The 18,397-nt window shown below is 30.7% G+C and overlaps 2 protein-coding genes across 2 annotated transcripts; both read left to right on the forward strand.

The window, feature by feature from the left end:
• The first annotated feature begins 5,500 nt into the window (after positions 1 to 5,500).
• On the forward strand, positions 5,501 to 12,651 carry LOC141720886 (putative lipase ROG1). The gene is made up of 10 exons (XM_074523558.1): positions 5,501 to 6,000; positions 6,969 to 7,036; positions 8,506 to 8,576; positions 8,725 to 8,973; positions 9,922 to 10,082; positions 10,182 to 10,237; positions 10,863 to 10,915; positions 11,003 to 11,117; positions 12,069 to 12,166; positions 12,382 to 12,651. Exons 1-10 carry the CDS (start codon positions 5,738 to 5,740, stop codon positions 12,451 to 12,453), a joined length of 1,206 nt encoding a protein of 401 aa, XP_074379659.1. The 5' UTR covers positions 5,501 to 5,737; the 3' UTR covers positions 12,454 to 12,651.
• A 1,507-nt stretch (positions 12,652 to 14,158) lies between these two features.
• LOC141717117 (EPIDERMAL PATTERNING FACTOR-like protein 2) lies at positions 14,159 to 15,152 on the forward strand. Its single transcript, XM_074519229.1, has 3 exons — positions 14,159 to 14,567; positions 14,656 to 14,690; positions 14,786 to 15,152. The coding sequence occupies exons 1-3, from the start codon at positions 14,468 to 14,470 to the stop codon at positions 15,014 to 15,016; spliced, it is 366 nt and encodes a 121-aa protein (XP_074375330.1). The 5' UTR covers positions 14,159 to 14,467; the 3' UTR covers positions 15,017 to 15,152.
• The last annotated feature ends 3,245 nt before the right edge of the window (positions 15,153 to 18,397 follow it).

Genomic DNA, 18,397 nt, shown 5'->3' on the forward strand with positions numbered 1-18,397 from the left:
ATTGTTGCACTTAAATTAGATATGATGAAGGCCTATAATAGAGTGGAATGGTTATTTTTAATGAAAGTAATGCTGAAGATGGGTTTCAGTTCAAAATGGGTTTGGAGAATTATGCAGTGTATCTCAAGTGTATCATTTGCGTTCAAAATTAATGGACATATATCGGGTTCTCTTTATCCTGTAGGTTTTCTTTTATATATGAAGTTTTCTTATCCCGAATAAAAATATTTTTTCATTAAAGAGGCACAATGTTTAGGTGCTTTCCGGATAGCTAAAATTAATATTTTTTTATTTTTTTTTTAAATTAAAATTTTTCCAGAAGCTCTGGAGTATTGTTGGGACGGATATAATCTCTGTTGTTGGTAACTGGTGGAAAGGAGGTTGTAATCTCGAAGAAGTAAATAAAACTTGTGTGGTTATGATTCCCAAGTGCAAAGAGCCAAAATTAATGAGTGATTTTAGACCAATCAGTTTATACAAATATGTTATATAAGATTATCTTCAAGACATTGGCCAATAAGCTAAAATATTTCCTAAGTTCAGTAATGTCTATAAACCAAAGTATTTTTATCCCTAAGAGGTTAATCATTGTTAACGCTTTGGTAGCTTTTGAAATTTTTCACGCCATAAAAAGAAGGGGAAAAGGCACGGATGGTATTGTTACACTTAAATTAGATATGATGAAGGCCTATAATAGAGTGGAATGGTTATTTTAAATGAAAGTAATGCTGAAGATGGGTTTCAGTTCAAAATGGGTTAGTGTATCTCAAGTGTATCATTTGCGTTCAAAATTAATGGACGCATATCTGGTTCTCTTTATCCTGTAGGTTTTCCTTTATATATGAAGTTTTCTTATTCCGAATAAAAATATTTTTCATTAAAGAGGCACAATGTTTAGGTGCTTTCCGGATAGCTAAAATTAATTTTTTTTTTAATTTTTTTTGTAAATTAAAATTTTGATTATATACTTTTATTCACACAAAAAAATTAAAAGTATGGATTTTAGATATACAGTCAAATCACCTAAAAATATGTGTTGAAAGTCAAAGTATCAAGTATTAATAAATAAAGGGAGTAATTTTGTAATTAATAAAGGGGCTAATTAAATATCTCAATAAATGTGTTTTAATTAAGAATTACTTCTGCAAGAATTAGTCTCCAAGCAGCCCAATCAATAAGGAATCAGATTTCTACTTTATAGAACTCAAAAATTCAATCAAAGATGGAGACTTGCTCACTAATTCTCCCAATTCTACTTTAATTCCTAGAATCTTAACACCTTTATAAAGGGTCTTACCCCTCAATTTCAAAACCACAATCTGGAGCATAACTCTAAGCATCACAAATCCGAGAATGCATTGTAAGCCACGAGGCCATCACCTGAAACTATGTTTTAGAATTAGTCCTTGAAGGACATAAAAGTCACTACATCATGGCCCTGAGGGCAATCATCACCAAGAACTACGTTTTGGTTTGATCCTTATAATGCACCAAGGTACGTAGATATCTTGTGAGGGTGGATCTAAGTCACGAAATACAGGAACAACCATTAAAACCTAAAACTCATTAAACCCTAACATTAAATAAGAGCAATAAATACATCCATGTTTTTATCCATAACAAATTATGTTATCATAAACGTAAAATTGTATTAACTTTAATTGTATCTAATAAATCTGAAATTTTCAAAACAGTTAATGTATATTATATGAATAATAAATTACGACAAATTAAACTATAATAACTAAATTAAACTCAATTCTATCATTTTTCTAATTCGGATTTATATCGGATTGCATACTTCGGGTTATATTTGGTTCAGATAATATATTTTTTGGTTTTAATATGTTCCAAGTTATAATCGGATGAAGTATTTCGATCATTTCGGTTAAATTTTTGGTTCAGCCAACTTTCAAATCGGTTCAAATTAATCTTTGAATATTTATCGAATTATATAATTCGGATATCGTCTTCATGAATTTTGGTTCTTCAAATGTTGACCCATTTTGCTATGTCTAATGTAGGAGGTGGTGGCCATAATAGTGAAAATATATGTATGATTTAAAATAATTTATTTGTCTCGTTAGAAATTTATGCTAACTTAATTTGTGCTTAGGAATTTAGTACATCAATTATTTACTATTCGGTACAAAAGAAACAAACACTAAAAAAATATGTACTAGGGAATTTGCTTATTTTACATTTATATTTTTGTATGTTTGGTAATGGTAATTTGATATGTGAACTCTTTCTGGTGATAAAATATAGATAGAAAGGATAAAAGTAGGGTTTTATTATAATACGACTTGTTCTCGATTATAATAGAAGAAAGGCTTATACAGCTAATAACCAAACAATAATAAGGAAAAATATCCTAACAAGTAAACTATTACAATAATGAAACTATCCAATAATAAGAATATTATATATGTTAACATCCCCTCAAACTCACAATCCTTAATCGAGAGTTTATCAAAAAAGAAACGGGGTCACATAACCAAACGATTTAAAGATGCAAGTGAGAAAACAAGAGTATGTACATAGTCGCAAATCCAAAAAACCAAAAGCTTCCAACAAAATTCATAGCGCAACAACATAAGAGAAATGATCCAAACATGCAGCAACACAAAAGAAAACAGAGCAATCAAATAAGAGAAATCGTCCAAACAAGAACCAACACAAGAGAAAATAGAACAATTCGAGTGTACCTAACCCAAAATCAGAGTTAACAAGAAATCCAATCACGAAGAGAATAACCGTCCACGTTATCCAACAACCAAAACAACTATATAACTCATTCAAACAAACGCCAAATAACCGAACCCCAAGTACAAATTATATCCAATCCTCAACTAAATAAAAATTGTATCCCGATTCAAACTGTATCCAAATCTAATCAAATCTCGCGAAGTGTCAGTGTGCCTAGAGCACCGAATAAACTAAACCAATGTGTCTAAAGTACCAAATAAAAATTGTATCCCAATTCAAACTGTATCCAAATCTTATCAAATCTCGTGAAGGGATAGTGTGCCTAGAGCACCAAATAAACTAAAAAAACCCTTGTAGGGACAATGTGCCTAAAGCACCAGATAAAAAAACAAAAGGCGGAGAAGTATACAGATGTGCCTAGGGTTATCTCCATCATCAACATGAGAAAGAGAAACGTAGATTAGGGCAAGAAAGAGAAAAGAAAATAATTTTATCAAAGACAGAGAGAAAGAAGAGCATGTGTGTAAGTGCCAATCAAAACCAAACGAAACGAGCAAAAATAACTCAATCAAAATCAAAATCAAAATATGTATCCCCGAGAAATTCAATCAATTTTAAGAAAAAAACAGTAATCTATATTCTTTACTGATAAGCGAAATCATGTTTTATTGGTGCACAAAAGTATCAAAGTGCCAAATTTTGGTACTTATTACTTACCTAACAAAAATTGACTTTTATTCTATCTGAACTTTGTTTTTATTAGTTAGTGTTTATCCAAATTTATTTTTATTTTTAATTTAAAAAATATTTTTTATCAATAATTAAGTAATATTAAACAAAGTATATTGAAAATGTTAATTCTAAAATGATTATAAAATAATATTAATTAATATTTATCTAAAATAACAAATATTTGGTTGAAAATATAATTTTAATTTATACTCTTTATTAAGAAGCGAAACCATATTTTATTGCAGCATAAAAGTCCAGAAGTACAAAATTACCAAATTTTGGTACTCACCTAACACAAATTGACTATTAATCTCTCTAAACTTTGTTATCTATTAGTTAATGTTCATCCAAGCGTATATTTACTTTAATTTGAAAAATATTTGTTTATCAATAATTAAATAATATTAAATAAACTATATTGAAAAAGTTAATTATAAAAAAATTATCAAATAATAGTAATTAATAATAAATTATTTAAAATAACAAATATTTCATTCATAAGATAATTATACAATTCGTTTCACAAAAATAAAATTAATATGTTAGATTTCTATAACAAGTAAAACAAAGCTGAAGTAGAATTATTATAGAAAATTTCATATCTCATTCGATTTCTTTTAACTACGTAATTATTCTTTATAGGTACCAATTTAATAGTTTGTATTAATATATTAATTTCGATATGGTTTTTCTACTACAAATACTAATTCGATATTTTAATATGTTTCGCATGCGTTATCAACTATCTATACTATTAAGAGAAACCATATTTTATTAGAACACAAAATAACTAAAACTTGGTACTCACTAGAAAAATTATATAATTATTTTAAAATTTTATATAATTAATCTCAAATAACACGAATTGACTTCTATACTTTTATATACTTTATTTTCACATTAATTTCTACTTCTTGGTGTTCATATAAACGTCGATTTACTTTTAAATAACCGTATTAATAAAAGCTAACATGTTGAATTAATATAACAAGTAAAATAATTATGTGCATTAATAGAACTAAATTTATAAGCCATATTAGTAAAAGTAAAGAACTATAGGTGAAATTTTATGATTACACTTGACTTCAATTTCTTTTAACTATATAATTTAATAGTATTTATTTATTATTTTAATTTGTGTTTTGTATGAATTATTCTGAAATTTAATTTTATACAAATAATAATTTAATGTTATTTTTAATTTCGGCCCTGTTCAAGAAAAGATTTGAAGAAAAAACGAGAAAAATAATTAATTAAGCACATGTTTTAAAACCCTAACATGTAAAACTAAACCCAATATAACTTATTATCAAGTTATCTTGTACCATGATAAATTCTAGCTCGGATGTAAGACTCCGCACCGACAGTATAAAGAGGCGAAAAAAAAGTAGGTAAAAAGGTAGGTTTTATTATATAATAAGAGTTATTCTGGTTTACAATAAAAGAGAGATTTATGTAGCTAACAACCAAATAAAAAATTAATAGAGAAAATATTCTAAGAAGTAAACTTTTATAATAATGAAACTATTCAATAATAAAAATATTATATAGCATATATTAGCAGCTCGAAATTTCAGAGAAGGTCAAAAAGTTGATTGAGAAACTGAGTTGTATCATTATTTTTATCCTTTTTCAATTTGCTGAATGGGTTCTATTATTTTACATGTGAAGGGTATGTTACCCATTGCAAATACCAGTGATACACATTATAAATGGTACTAAGATAGAAATTATAGTTTCTCTGTTGCAGATAAACATGAGTATTTTTAACGGTTATTTTATTTTACTTTAGTCTGCCTGATAAGGTGAGCCCTATGCTTGTTAAATCAAGCACCATCAATCATGTACAATTTCAGCATCAATGTCCCAGGACTTGGTTTACTATTACTTTGTTTGTACAGAGCACAAAATATAATATATGGAAGACGTTTTACTACGTATATTTTTTGTTATCTTAAACGGCATAGTATTATAACTATAAATTCCAAAATATCTTGGTCACAATTACCGTGAAGACTACGTATAATAATAGAAGAGTTGCAATCATTTTATGGTGGTCAAAATCTAAGAAAGTATGAAAAAGTTGTCTGCTAAATAAAGTCAAAAAAAGTCTAGAAATGATTTGGAATTGTGCATTACGCAACGCCAGTAGATTTGGAAACGAAACAATCCCAGTACAATGTGAATTTTGAAGACACTGCTGATATGATTGACAACACATACATGCATCTGCAAGTATATATAGAGTTATATACATGTATATCACTGGCTTCTAAATTCATCAGTATCATAAAGTATGGAGTTGGGGAGGAGTTCAGAAGAGATCAACAGATCCTCATCATCATCTCAAGTTGATGATAATAATAATAACATGGACAAGAAGAAGAAGAGGAGAAGAAGAAAGAACTTAATGTTAGGGTGTTTTAGAAGAAGGAGAAATGATAATGGTGATTCAACTATTGGGGAGAGTCATGTGAATGGAAGCTTGAATATGGAATCAGCTTCTGATTTTCGTAATCCCACTCACCTTGTTGTTACTGTTAATGGTATCATTGGCAGGTCTGTTCCACCTTTTTTACTTTCATTTTCATACTAATTATTTATACTACTCCACCCTTAACTAGTACTCTTTATGTTTAATTAATAGTGTTAATTTTTTTAGTTGATATGAAAATGATTTGTATTTTTGCATTTGTCTGTTTGTTTAATGTGATTGAATGAAAAGTTAAATTTTATCGGTGAACAATTTAAATGAGACATGTAACATACTTGAGTGGGAGTGGTAACATCTTCAAGTGACTCTTTCTGTGGCTTCTTAAGTTCAATTTTAGGCTGTTTGGAAGAATATATGAATTTAATCATTACTGTTAAGAGGAAAATACAATTTTTTGTTCATTTTAGTAACAAAGTAACTATTGTGGTGATTATGATTTTGGATAAGTTTGCATTTTCTTCTTTAGGAATGTATAAATGTTGCTCTTGTTATGAATTGCTGAAAGGGTGTGTTTACTTGTAGAGGAAAATGCTACTCAATACTGATATACTCTTATGCTATTGGAGTACTGGTACAAGTAGTACGTAGAATAAGTATAAAACCAAATTCCCAGAACAACAAACAATAAGTAGTATCTGTTAGAAACGGTCCATGTGCACATGGAAGCTGCCTAGTAATTTCTTGTGGCATATTTTAACTCTAATGTTTAGTTGCTTGTAAAAAATCAAGTTGTTTCCATAATCTCACTTTTGAGATCAACGCAAGGATTAAAAAACCAGTTTTATGAGGCATCCACAATCTACGATGATTAGATTAACCATAGACACATTAATGGGTCTTGGGAAATTGTAATTTCAGGAAAGACAAATTTTGATCCCATTTCATCTCCTCCCCCCAACCACCCGCAAACCCAAATTGCGTACAAAATCTCCTAGTTCGTTACTTCCAGGCTTGCATCAAACGTTTCCCCTGTGCCCAGGTAGCACTATTTTTATTTAATTATTGTTTAAATAGTGTTTTTTCATGTTTGTAGTGCTCAAAATTGGAGATTTGCTGCAAAGCAGTTTCTGAAGAGGTACCCTCATGATGTTGTTGTTCATTGTAAGTTTAAATTTGAATTACTTTTTTTTATGTTCATGTCTTATGTTTAATTTTAGTCATGGACGTGCTGTAGGACACACAATAGAAACTTCCGTACTATAGTAACCAATATTTTTATTCTTGATTACCCTTTTATGTTCATGTCTTATGCTTGATTTTTACACTGCTGTTCTACTGTTGTTCTTGTGGAATTCAGAGGTCAGAGTGGGGGGATGTGAATGCCTTCTGAAAGAAAAGAACCTCCCTTTAAAAAGATGTGCTTCAGATGTAACAACAAAAATGATATCTAGAAATAAATACCCTTTTCAGGAATCGGAGTCTTCAGTTCAAAAATGAAAACCCTTTTACGAGTTCTGATTTCAGGAATGAAAAATTGTAGTGAGCAATAGTAAAAGGTTGTTTATATAGAGATATTTGTATTCATTCTGCAGATTCGACTGTGAAACACTAATAATTCTTAGCTTATAGTATCAATCATTAGAAAACGAAAGTAGCAACAAAAAACAACGAACTCTCTTTTTTTGCAACATGAACAGTTTTTGTATTCCATCTCCGAGCTATTTCATAGTGACACTGTTTTTGTTCCACGGATTAACTGTGTCAGAGCTCCCAGGTACTGCACAAGACTACTGATTAGAATAGCTTGGCAGTTAGATATTCTGAGCAATACAGTATAGCATGAGGTATAGTTAGTTTTTTTCTTGAATTAATTGAGAACACTCACATCTCCGCTTTACCTTTACAAGACTTGAACCTCAACCTCATGGAAAGGGAGTGAGGCCGATACAACCAAAGGAGGAGCCCCTTGGTAGTGGCAATAAGAATTTTATCCTAATACATGACATGTGTTTCAGTTCCCACTTGTCAGCCTTTGGAAGCTCAAACTAATCTGCCTACTTGGTTTTTGTGATGTTTTTTTATCTATATATTTAAGTGTGGCACGCACACACAATCCTTCCCTCTAGTTGGAGATGTAGAGCAAGTCCAAGAGATGCCTTAAAACATGTCTTAAATCAAAATTTAGGGTAATTGATACTAATCAGAGCTCCAACAGTGTCCTAAACATGTCTTAAAATGCTAGGACATCTTTCAAGTGCCTTATCTTTAGGGCATCACAATACATGCCCTATTTCGTTTCTTCAAATAAAAAATTTGTTTCCCTCTTTTTTTACACATCTCTATCCTCTCATCTTTGCTCTTCCCTCCAATTTTAATTCAAATATATTATTATTTTAATAATAAGGCATAAGTATAAGGCAAATTGTTGGAATTGATATATCAAATTAATGTCCTAAAGTACTAGAACACCATTATTTATTATATTTATAAGGCATATGTTAGGACATTGTTAGACTTACTCTTAAATTTAACATACAGCTCGTATCCTTTTGTAACCGTAAGCTTTAATGTTTCAAGCACACTAGATCAAGTTAAAAACATTTTTTTACTTTTAAAAATTCTCTATGCAGGCAGTGAATCTAATCATTCAATGTTGACCTTTGATGGTGTTGATGTGATGGGAAGCAGATTAGCTGAAGAGGTATATAATGACATCTATATTGAAGTATGAAATTTTCACCTTGTGTGATAACTGTGTTGCTCTCATTTAGTTTTTTTGTATAACCAATCATTTATTTCAATCACTTCTCCAAATCACAAAACTACAATACTGATACTGTTACGTTCAGGTCTTATCTGTTGTGAAACGCCATCCAGGTCTTCAGAAAATATCTTTCATAAGTCACTCACTTGGTGGCCTAGTATCCAGATATGCTATAGCTAAGCTTTATACAGAAGAGTTTACAGAGGAAACATGTGAAGTAAAAGGAGACTCTCCATACAGGGAAGAGATGGTCAAAGGAACAATGGCTGGATTGGAGCCCATAAACTTCATAACATCCGCAACTCCACACCTCGGCTGTAGAGGGCATCGACAGGTGATTATTTTGTGCTCTTTAGGCTTACCTTTTTGTTCTATGCCCTGAAACCTTTCTAAATGAACTCTAGGAAGCAGTACGGATGTTTTTGTTGCTAACTTATTTATTTAGTAGAGAGTACTTTTAGATATGATGAGTGAGACCAAAAACACATCTAGTAATCCAATAATCTTTATATGGTTGATATAAGCTAGGTAAGATTTGTTCCTAAGAATCTATTGAGCGATTTTGCGGAAACATTACTCCCAATCTGATTTATATGATTGTTTTATACAAATATTGAAGTGAAAGCCTTAAACTAGAAATTGTGAAATGCAGAAAATAAAAGATGTCACGACTGCTGTGTGATACTGACGGCCAACACACTGGTCAATGTTGATCAACTAATCAGTAAAAGGTCTGAGCTTATTAATCACACATACAAATTGAAACTGGTTTAGTCTATTTGTTCAAAAAATAGTCTTGGAGTCATGCTAGTGGAGTAAACAATGTCTATGTTGTGTGCTATGAGAACCAACTTGTACTACTTGTACATATACAAGTATTTATGGATAGTCTTATATTCTACCAAAGTTCTTTTCTGTAGTTGTATGTGTGTATTTTTCGACCAAACTACTTATATATCTACACATATCTTGTGACATCTTAATAGAGAGCAAAGTTTCATTTGTTAAATCAGAGTATGCATCTATCCCATTGGCTAGTATGTCTCTTATCTGAATACCTGTGCACTAGTTTCCTTTACCAACATTCTAGCAATAACTTTTAATAGATTGCTAGAGCGCATAACTTTGTGGTCCTTGCTCCTTGCATCTATATGTAGGACATAAGACTGTTGTTGAGGCAGAATTATAAACTTCACTATTATAAGCTGCTGCGTGCTTTCCAGTTTTACAAAACTATATGGCCAGTCATAAATTTTTAGTTCTACTATTAATACAAATGCAGATACCTTTGTTTTGTGGAATTCTTGCCATTGAGAAAGCAGCAACAAATATATCTTGGCTTCTCGGAAGAACCGGGAAGCACCTGTTTCTAACTGATACAGATGATGGGAAACCTCCCCTTCTGCTTCGGATGGTGGATGACTGTGAAGAACTTAAATTTATGTGAGCACTTGTGAAATAATAATGATATAATTCTTCCGCAAGATTTTTGTTCTGACAATGTTTTTAAGCTGCACGTTATCTTTTTTCTTGTCTGTCCAGATCTGCTTTGCAGTCCTTCAAGCGGCGGGTGACCTATGCAAATGCACGTTTTGACCGTATCCTTTTATGCATCATTTGACTTCTGACTAAATTACTCTTAGCATACATTACTAGGATCAAAGTTGAAAATATTTGAACTCATCTTCACATGCTAAAAGTAAGTGGCAGTATGGACATGGGGACAACGTGATATACCATGGAGAAGTCCTAAAAATGAATTATAAATGGCAACGGAACATCAACATTCCACACCGGTATCTTAAGCAGGATGTGCACATTTATCTGCTCTAGCTTTTTAAGTGGGCATATTCCGTTTGCAGGAATTATCATTATTTTGTTAATTCTGAATTACTTTCTTTTCATGGTCAAACAGTGCACATATTCAACATAAAATGCGAAGTCTAATAGCTGCAGCCTGACAGATAGATATTTAATGGCAATACATTAACATTGTAGAGATCCTGGATATATGATCTAGTCAAGTCTTAGTCCTAAAGAATTGGTAGCTTAAGATGAGTATGAAATACAATAATGTGAAGTTCTTTCAAATTCGATACCATAATTTAACATTCACTATGCTTATTAGTTGTTTTTGTATGTTTGATATAATGTTTACAGCAAGCAAACTAACGATATATACTATTTTTGGTACACTTTTTTTTCACTTAAAATTGTTTGTAGATATTGTAGGATGGAGTACATCATCTCTTAGGCGTCGTACTGAACTTCCGAAGGTAAGAATTGAACAGTTTAAAATTAAAAGTATACTAAAATCAAATTGGGCTGGTTCTCCAAATCATCTCACTTATTTTTGGCTTCAGAATCAGAAATTTCCAAGAAATAATCAATATCCTCATGTTATAAATGAGGAGCCAGCTAGAACTGACTATTTTTACAAAGCCGAGCACGATGATGACATGACTGATGACATGGAAGGTCTGATACTTTCCTTTTATGAACTGATTACTATAGTATTAGCCCTTAAGAACCTCAAGGTTACATACATAATTCTTCTTATTATTGGCACTCATGAATCATGATTGTAAGCTGTTTTTGTGAACAGCTTCTATCTTGAATCATGATTGTAAGCTGTTTTTGTGAACAGCTTCCATCATGCAGTAGCCAGTAAGTAATCTTAAATGACATCTGTTAGAGTTTTATTCAAAAATATTTTATTCAATTTAGGGAAGGAAAAGAGTAACAGGTTCCCTGCTCCAAATTCTATATGAAAGTATGGTAAAAAATTATTTATAGGGAATACAGAACATATTGAGGGACACTAAAAACGTGATTAGCACTGTGCACGGTGCAAGGGGTACACGTTAGTAAACCATGAATAGATAAGAAACACATTTTCTAGAAGTTGCTAGCTTTAGATAGTAAACCATGAATAGATAAGAAACACATTTTCTACAAGTTGCTAGCTTTAGATAGTAAACCATGAATAGATAAGAAACACATTTTCTACAAGTTGCTAGCTTTAGATATTACTTTTTGGTCGAACTAGCATATAATTATAAAAGTGATATAGATACATGCGAGAGAAAAGACGTTGGATCCTATTAAACCCTTCAGTAATCGGAAATACTTTTGTTATACTATATTATGTTCAAGATCTTCCGCTAATTGGTATTAGAAAAAGAGAGTTAGCTTTATGGTTCAATCTCAGCAGCTAATTTTTTTATGCTGCCAGCTAATGTTTCATACCTGTCAATGTACTTAGTCAGCCACAATGAATAATCTTTACCCTAATCCAGATGAGTTGAGAGTCATAAGCTCATCTATTTTCTTTGGTTCAAGCCTTGGAGTGCTACATAAAATTTACTTTTATTGATATAAATTTTCCTGACTAACTGTCTACTTTCGTGCGTGCTATTACAAATTTAGAGACAATGATTAGAGGTCTGACTAAACTAAGCTGGGAAAGGGTGGATGTTAGTTTCAAAGGAAGTAGGCAACGACTTATGGCGCACAGTACAATCCAGGCAAGTATTTTTGTTAAATTTGTATCACTTTATCAGAATTTGTAAATTTAGCCAATTTCGATCGCTGATTTATACATTAGACACGAGGTTGCATATTTAAATTGAGGTGATACACTAATTACAGTGTACGATAACACCTTGCATTTCAAACACTGTACAGATGTGCTATTTCTACCGGTCTGAGGATCTGAGAGTGTCCTTATTATTATGTGCAGGTTAAAACACCATTTATTAATTCCGATGGAGCGGATGTAATACAACACATGCTCGACAATTTTATGTTGTAAGAGCTGAAAATTTTGATTGTGCAGATTTCCACTACTGCTCAAAAATTCATATGTATGCTAATTTTCACCATGTTGCATGGTTGTTAAAAATATAGAGGTGTGAGGACCATTTTTGTTGTTCAAAATTCACATTTGGACACCATCTGATAAGTTTACAAGAAATTGTATGTCAATAACAGGTGAATTTTGAAGTGATCACTATGGTTATGTTTATAAGTACGTTGACAGTTACAATACATGAAACGTGCAGTTTGCCAAGAGGATTCATTGCTCTCAGAACAATCTCAAGGCAGGTAGCAAGTTAGTTTTCATTTTAGATCCTCTGTTATACACCAAAAGATGGAAAGTGGGACCAATTTGGTGTAGGTTTGATTGAGACATATGATTATATTTAGACAGGCCAGCGAATAACATCTTGGTGGTCCATTATTCCTTTATTGAGAAATGAGAAGTAAAGAGGAAGAAGGCCTACATCCAATCTAATTTTAGAACATGCACACACTGATAAATGCATGAAAAATTCTATATACTAGGTTTCGCGGGTAAATGTTGCTATTGATTTGGACTTTTGAACAATGCGCATTAGGTAAATATGCAATAATTTTATCTTGAAACCTCGTTTAAACTCGGCTTGTATATGAACCATGCAGAGCTCGGACTTAATTTGTTCGAGCCAGACATCGAATCGTTTGTGATTGGTTGGCTTGGTTTACAGCCCTCCCTCGAATAAAAAACAAAATGTTGTTTATTTGTCACAAAAAGATTTCAATTTGATGGAAAGCGATAAGCCCACTCTCATGTGATTCACTTGTCAATCCATTATTTGTCACCTTTGTTGCTACATTACTGGAATTTTGGCATCTTTTTCCTTGTGCTTTAGCTTTACCCAGGGGAGCACTATTTGTGCACACGCACACAGCCAGCCACCTCTCATGTAGATCTATTCATTGATTGCATCATTATGATCACAACTTTAATTACTGATTCCAACAACATGCTCAACAGATTACCCCATCTTTACATTACTTTGACCAATGTCTGTTTCACCATTTTTTTTTAATTAATTTCACAACCAAAGTCTAACTCTTAATTTCCGAAACAAAAATTTAACTGCACTCTTTTTTTATGAGACTACATTTTTGCTCTTGGGAAATTTAGTAAAAGTTGTACAAATTTATGCCTCATTCAATTTTTTATATTGGATGCCTTGAGTTACATGTTTTTCTGTATACCTATAAGTAGGCAGAAACCTTATTCCTTTATTTAACTTGAATGTTTGATTTGACCATTCATAAATAATCGTACATATATTTTACTACAACATAACCGGTTCTTTTTTTAAAAAAAATTGTACTCCCTCTATCCCATTAAATTCTATACATCACTTTTTGTTACGCTTTTCAATACTCGTTTAAAGTATATTTTCATAATATATTTTTAAATTTTTTTTTTTGAATTAAAGTTTTATGTTTAAACTTTTATTCAAAAAGAAATTTAAAAAAATATTATGAAATTATATTTTATAGAAGTCTCGAAATTGTAAAATATATCCCAATGGGACGGAGGGAGTAAGCTATAAAATCACACACACTGGGTAGTGGTAGTGTGTGTGTTTTTGTACTATTTGTGTTGTTTTGCTTGGAGTATTGTTTGGTTTACTACTTGAGTCCTTTATTAGAGTTGTTACTATTGTACAACAGTCTAAAGATATTGGTTGAAGACTTGAAGATCACTCTTTGGATATTACAAATTGGGATTCTTTTAAGGCTAGCTCTTGAAACAAGGCACAAGTCATTCCCTTTTCAGTGCACACTTTTTCTTACTACTTATAATTTCCCTTCTCAATTTCAATTCTCATTAAATTCCAACATTTCTCATATATGAACCTGAGAACAATATTGTCAAGTTTTTAAACCCCTTTATGTACATCTACTTTTTGTTGTTTTAGTCCAAATCATTACTTTTCAAAGTTCAACCTTTTGTAGCTACTCTTTCTAGTATTCTCTTCAAAAAAATGGTTTGTATTCTCAGTTGCCACAGAAATGGAAATTTAATGAAATTCTTTATCTTTCTATCAGTTTCAAGCTTGGCCCTTCTCAATTTCATGGCTCAAGGTTAGTGTTTTGTACTTAGATTTTGTGTTCCAACTTGTGTTTTCTTTAACTTTAAGTTGTGTGTTCTGATTTGGATGCAATATTTCAGGTAGAGTGATTCATAACCGCATTGACTTGTCTCAGGTACTACAAACTTCTACTTCTGTTTCTTGTTTTGATTACAGATGATTTTTGTTTGGTAACAAATATATATGTACTCATGTATGTTTAATATACAGATTAGAGAGAATGAGGTACTGGTGACAAGAAAAATGATAGGATCAAGGCCACCAAGATGTGAAAGAAAATGTAGAAACTGTGGGCATTGCAAGGCAGTTCAGGTTCCAATTGCACCATTAGTAAAAAGAAGCCATAAATTGTATGCTGCTTATTCCAGAGGTGATGATTTATCAGACTACAAGCCCATGTGTTGGAAATGTCAATGTGGGAATTCTTTCTATAACCCATAGATCATATTGTACTATTTGTTCCACATTTTTTATTTTCTGGTGTTCTTGAATGGAGTTTGGAGGGACAAAAAAATCAGCTGTTGATATCTCGTAACTCAAACTTTCACGTATATCCTTTCTCGAGTTTCAACTGTCATTTGCAAAGTGTTGGTCTTTTAAAAAAATAAAAAATTAATGTGTTGAGAAAAACAGCAATGGAGGGGGGACACAACAGAAAGGAGGCTTCACACCTTTTTTATACTAATATCTTTATTATAAGAATAAGCTAGCTAGACATGTTTTTTCATGATTTGGCATGCTTTTTTACTAATTTTTTTTATTTTTTAATAATTATTTTAATATTAGGAATATCCAAAAATAACAAATATAATTTTAAAATATTTACATATATTTTAATATCTAAAAAGTTACTAATTTAAATGAGTATTATGATGCTAATTGGTTGTTACTATCAACTAATTTTAATTTTATATTCAAATTCACAGTATGTTAGTATAATAATTATTTATTAAATTTTATTATATTTAATTGATAAATGACATTTCTTTTGACACAAAACATTATTTTTGTCAAAAAATAATTATTTTTGTCAAAAAAAAACATTATTTTATATTCAGGGAGTCTCGTGACATGTACCATAATTAGTACTTCATTGTCCCTCCCACAAATTAACTATATTCACTATTTCTCTAAACTATATTTTATATATATAATATTAATGGTCTCACTATTTTACTCATTTTTTTTTAACTTTTTTACACTATTTTATCATTTTTTTTTAACAACCGAATAGGAAGGAAGTAGGAGTATAATTGAATTTAGCAGGAGTATACATGTACGACCTGGTAAAATTTAGTCAAGCTACCATTATCATGATGGGCAGAGACATGAGCCGTGACCCTACAGTGGCAGGGAGAGGGATGCAATGAAATCGTGATTATAGAAATCGGTATAGTATTTTTTAAAATTTGTAAACAAATTTTTTAAAAGAAATTCAAAAATATATGTTTGATTTGACCGATTTTCAATAAATTATCGATAAATCATAAATTAATAGTTCAATCAAATATTTTTGATTTCCGAAATATTTAACCATTAAGGAAACTAATAATCCGCCCTTAATTGATAGGTACTTCTTACAAAGCACGGGCACATGTTTTTGCTAACAGTAATTTTAAGATCAAAAGCGTTTTTCCGATAATATCTTTTAGAATTTATCAAATACCTTTCTGACAGTTTTTTAGCAAAAAACTTTATAACTATCTGTAATAATAATACTAAACGGAAGCTTAAACATAATCGTTCCTTTTGCTTGTCCCAGTATAGTAGAGTATACTGTAGTTTAAACAAAAATCATTTCGCAACAATTAACAATTTAGATTAAAGATCTTGAACTTTATTACATTTATTACGCGTATTTGGATGGGGTTGAAGTGAGTAGGTTGGGCCGGTTAGAGAACCATGTTTGGAAAAAATTGTCAAAGCATATGTTTTATGAGGGTTCATCCAAAATTGAAAGGGTTTATTTGCAATACAAAAATTAAATTTGTTCAACACCCCAACAACTTACTTTTTTTTATTCATCCTCTCTCTTTCTCACTCTCTCTTTATTAAAGTTTTTTAATATTCTTCTTTTTGATTTTTTTTGATTTTTTAAAAATATTTTAAAATTTAGTTAAATTTTTTAGATAAATTTAAAAATATTGACTAGTTTTTCAATATATATTTTATAATTTATACATGAAAAAACCAACTTAACTCCAAACTCAAACCAAACATGCCAATTGTCCATTTTGTTCTTTGTATTCAATAAAAATGGGCTCTTTTTATTGGTGGTTGAATAATAAATGTTAATGGCCCCCTGCATTCACATTAATTCCACCAATAAAAATAGTTCATTTTTATTGGAGTTAGTAACTAATGTGTGCTGGGCACACATTAGAAAGACGGTTACTTAAAAGAGCCATGAGAATATTGAAAACCTTACATGTGTCCAACTATCTCCCCTACTCACTACACACCTACATCCAAATGAGATAAGAATTTAACCTAAACTAGCCTAACCCAACTTAACCCAACTTAACCCAATCCAACCTCTCCCTCCTTAACTCGATCCAAACAAGGCCTTAGGTCATCTCCAACAGTTTTAACTCACCCAAATACTGATCCAAATTTATGACCAACTCCAACAGTATGTTCCAAATATTTAATCCAAATTACTTTTTACATATAATAATATATAAATATCATATTAAGCAATTTTATCTTAAATTTATCATTTAATCATTATTAACAAATCATATAACATTTCATAAATTAATTAAATCAAAAAAAATTAATACACATAAAAATATTAAAATTGAGCACTTAATTCACGAAAAACACATTTATTGCAATATTTAACATACAAAATATCATTGACACACACTAATTTTTCGAATTAGTATATTCATCGCACAAATGCTCAATTAATGAATCTCTAAGTGAAATATGTGCCTCTTTATTTTTTATTTTTAAATTTTAATAAAATTATATTTTCTCATTATTTTAAAAATAAATTTTGTTAACTATTAATTATATTATATTATTAATTATATAATTAAATAATCAAAAATCAAACTAAAATCTCATGAACTACAGATAACAAAACCATTATTTTATATTTCAGTGAACAGTAATGATCCAAATTTGGATCACTTAGATCACCATTTAGATCACTATTGAAATGGAATTTGAGATAATCTGCCCCAAATTTGAATCACCCTTGATTTGCCCTTAAGGTTGCTCGACAAAGGTAGGGGAAATGAGATTTGAGTAGACTACCAGGGGCATGACGTATGATAAATCTAACTGCAGGCAAGGTGGTGGTCAGTATAACACACCTACTCTCCCCCCTGCTGCCGTATTTTACAAGTTTCTTTCCTCATCTATCACTCTCCCCTTCCTCGATATTTCCATCTTCCCTCTCTGAGCTAGCGAGCTCACTCCTAATTCTCATACCATCATAGAGTATATCTTAACAATAAATTTTATTAACTTTTTCTTTGCTAATTTAAATACAGGGTTAAGTACTCTAATCCATTATGCAAGGCGTTTAACCTTTTTTTACACTTACATTTGAAATGCTTTGAATGCATAACAAATTTTTATATTTTTGAAAAAAAAGTATTACTTCTTCTACCCCACCATTTCTTTACCGTTTTTCTGTTGAAATGTCTCATCCAATTTTTTTTATATTTTAAAACTAATCAAAATAGTTAATAGATCCCACTATTTTCACATTTCCCTTTTTCTAAAACTATTTTTATTATACTATCTCTCTTTTATACATTAAAAATCAACGGTCTCACCATTTCACCTACTTTTCATTTTTTTTCACTA

The sequence above is a fragment of the Apium graveolens genome, chromosome 4 (genome assembly GCF_009905375.1).
Source record: "Apium graveolens cultivar Ventura chromosome 4, ASM990537v1, whole genome shotgun sequence".
Lineage (NCBI taxonomy): Eukaryota > Viridiplantae > Streptophyta > Magnoliopsida > Apiales > Apiaceae > Apium > Apium graveolens.

What these genes read in the sequence shown, in the direction of transcription:
- LOC141720886 (XM_074523558.1), top strand. Translation starts at nt 5,738, where the DNA reads ATGGAGTTGGGGAGGAGTTCAGAAGAGATCAACAGATCCTCATCATCA. An exon ending in TGTGAAGAACTTAAATTTAT is followed by an intron (nt 10,083 to 10,181) that starts GTGAGCACTTGT and finishes TTGTCTGTCCAG; the next exon opens with ATCTGCTTTGCAGTCCTTCA. An exon ending in CATGACTGATGACATGGAAG is followed by an intron (nt 11,118 to 12,068) that starts GTCTGATACTTT and finishes TTACAAATTTAG; the next exon opens with AGACAATGATTAGAGGTCTG.
- LOC141717117 (XM_074519229.1), top strand. Translation starts at nt 14,468, where the DNA reads ATGGTTTGTATTCTCAGTTGCCACAGAAATGGAAATTTAATGAAATTC. An exon ending in TCTCAATTTCATGGCTCAAG is followed by an intron (nt 14,568 to 14,655) that starts GTTAGTGTTTTG and finishes GCAATATTTCAG; the next exon opens with GTAGAGTGATTCATAACCGC. An exon ending in ACCGCATTGACTTGTCTCAG is followed by an intron (nt 14,691 to 14,785) that starts GTACTACAAACT and finishes TTTAATATACAG; the next exon opens with ATTAGAGAGAATGAGGTACT.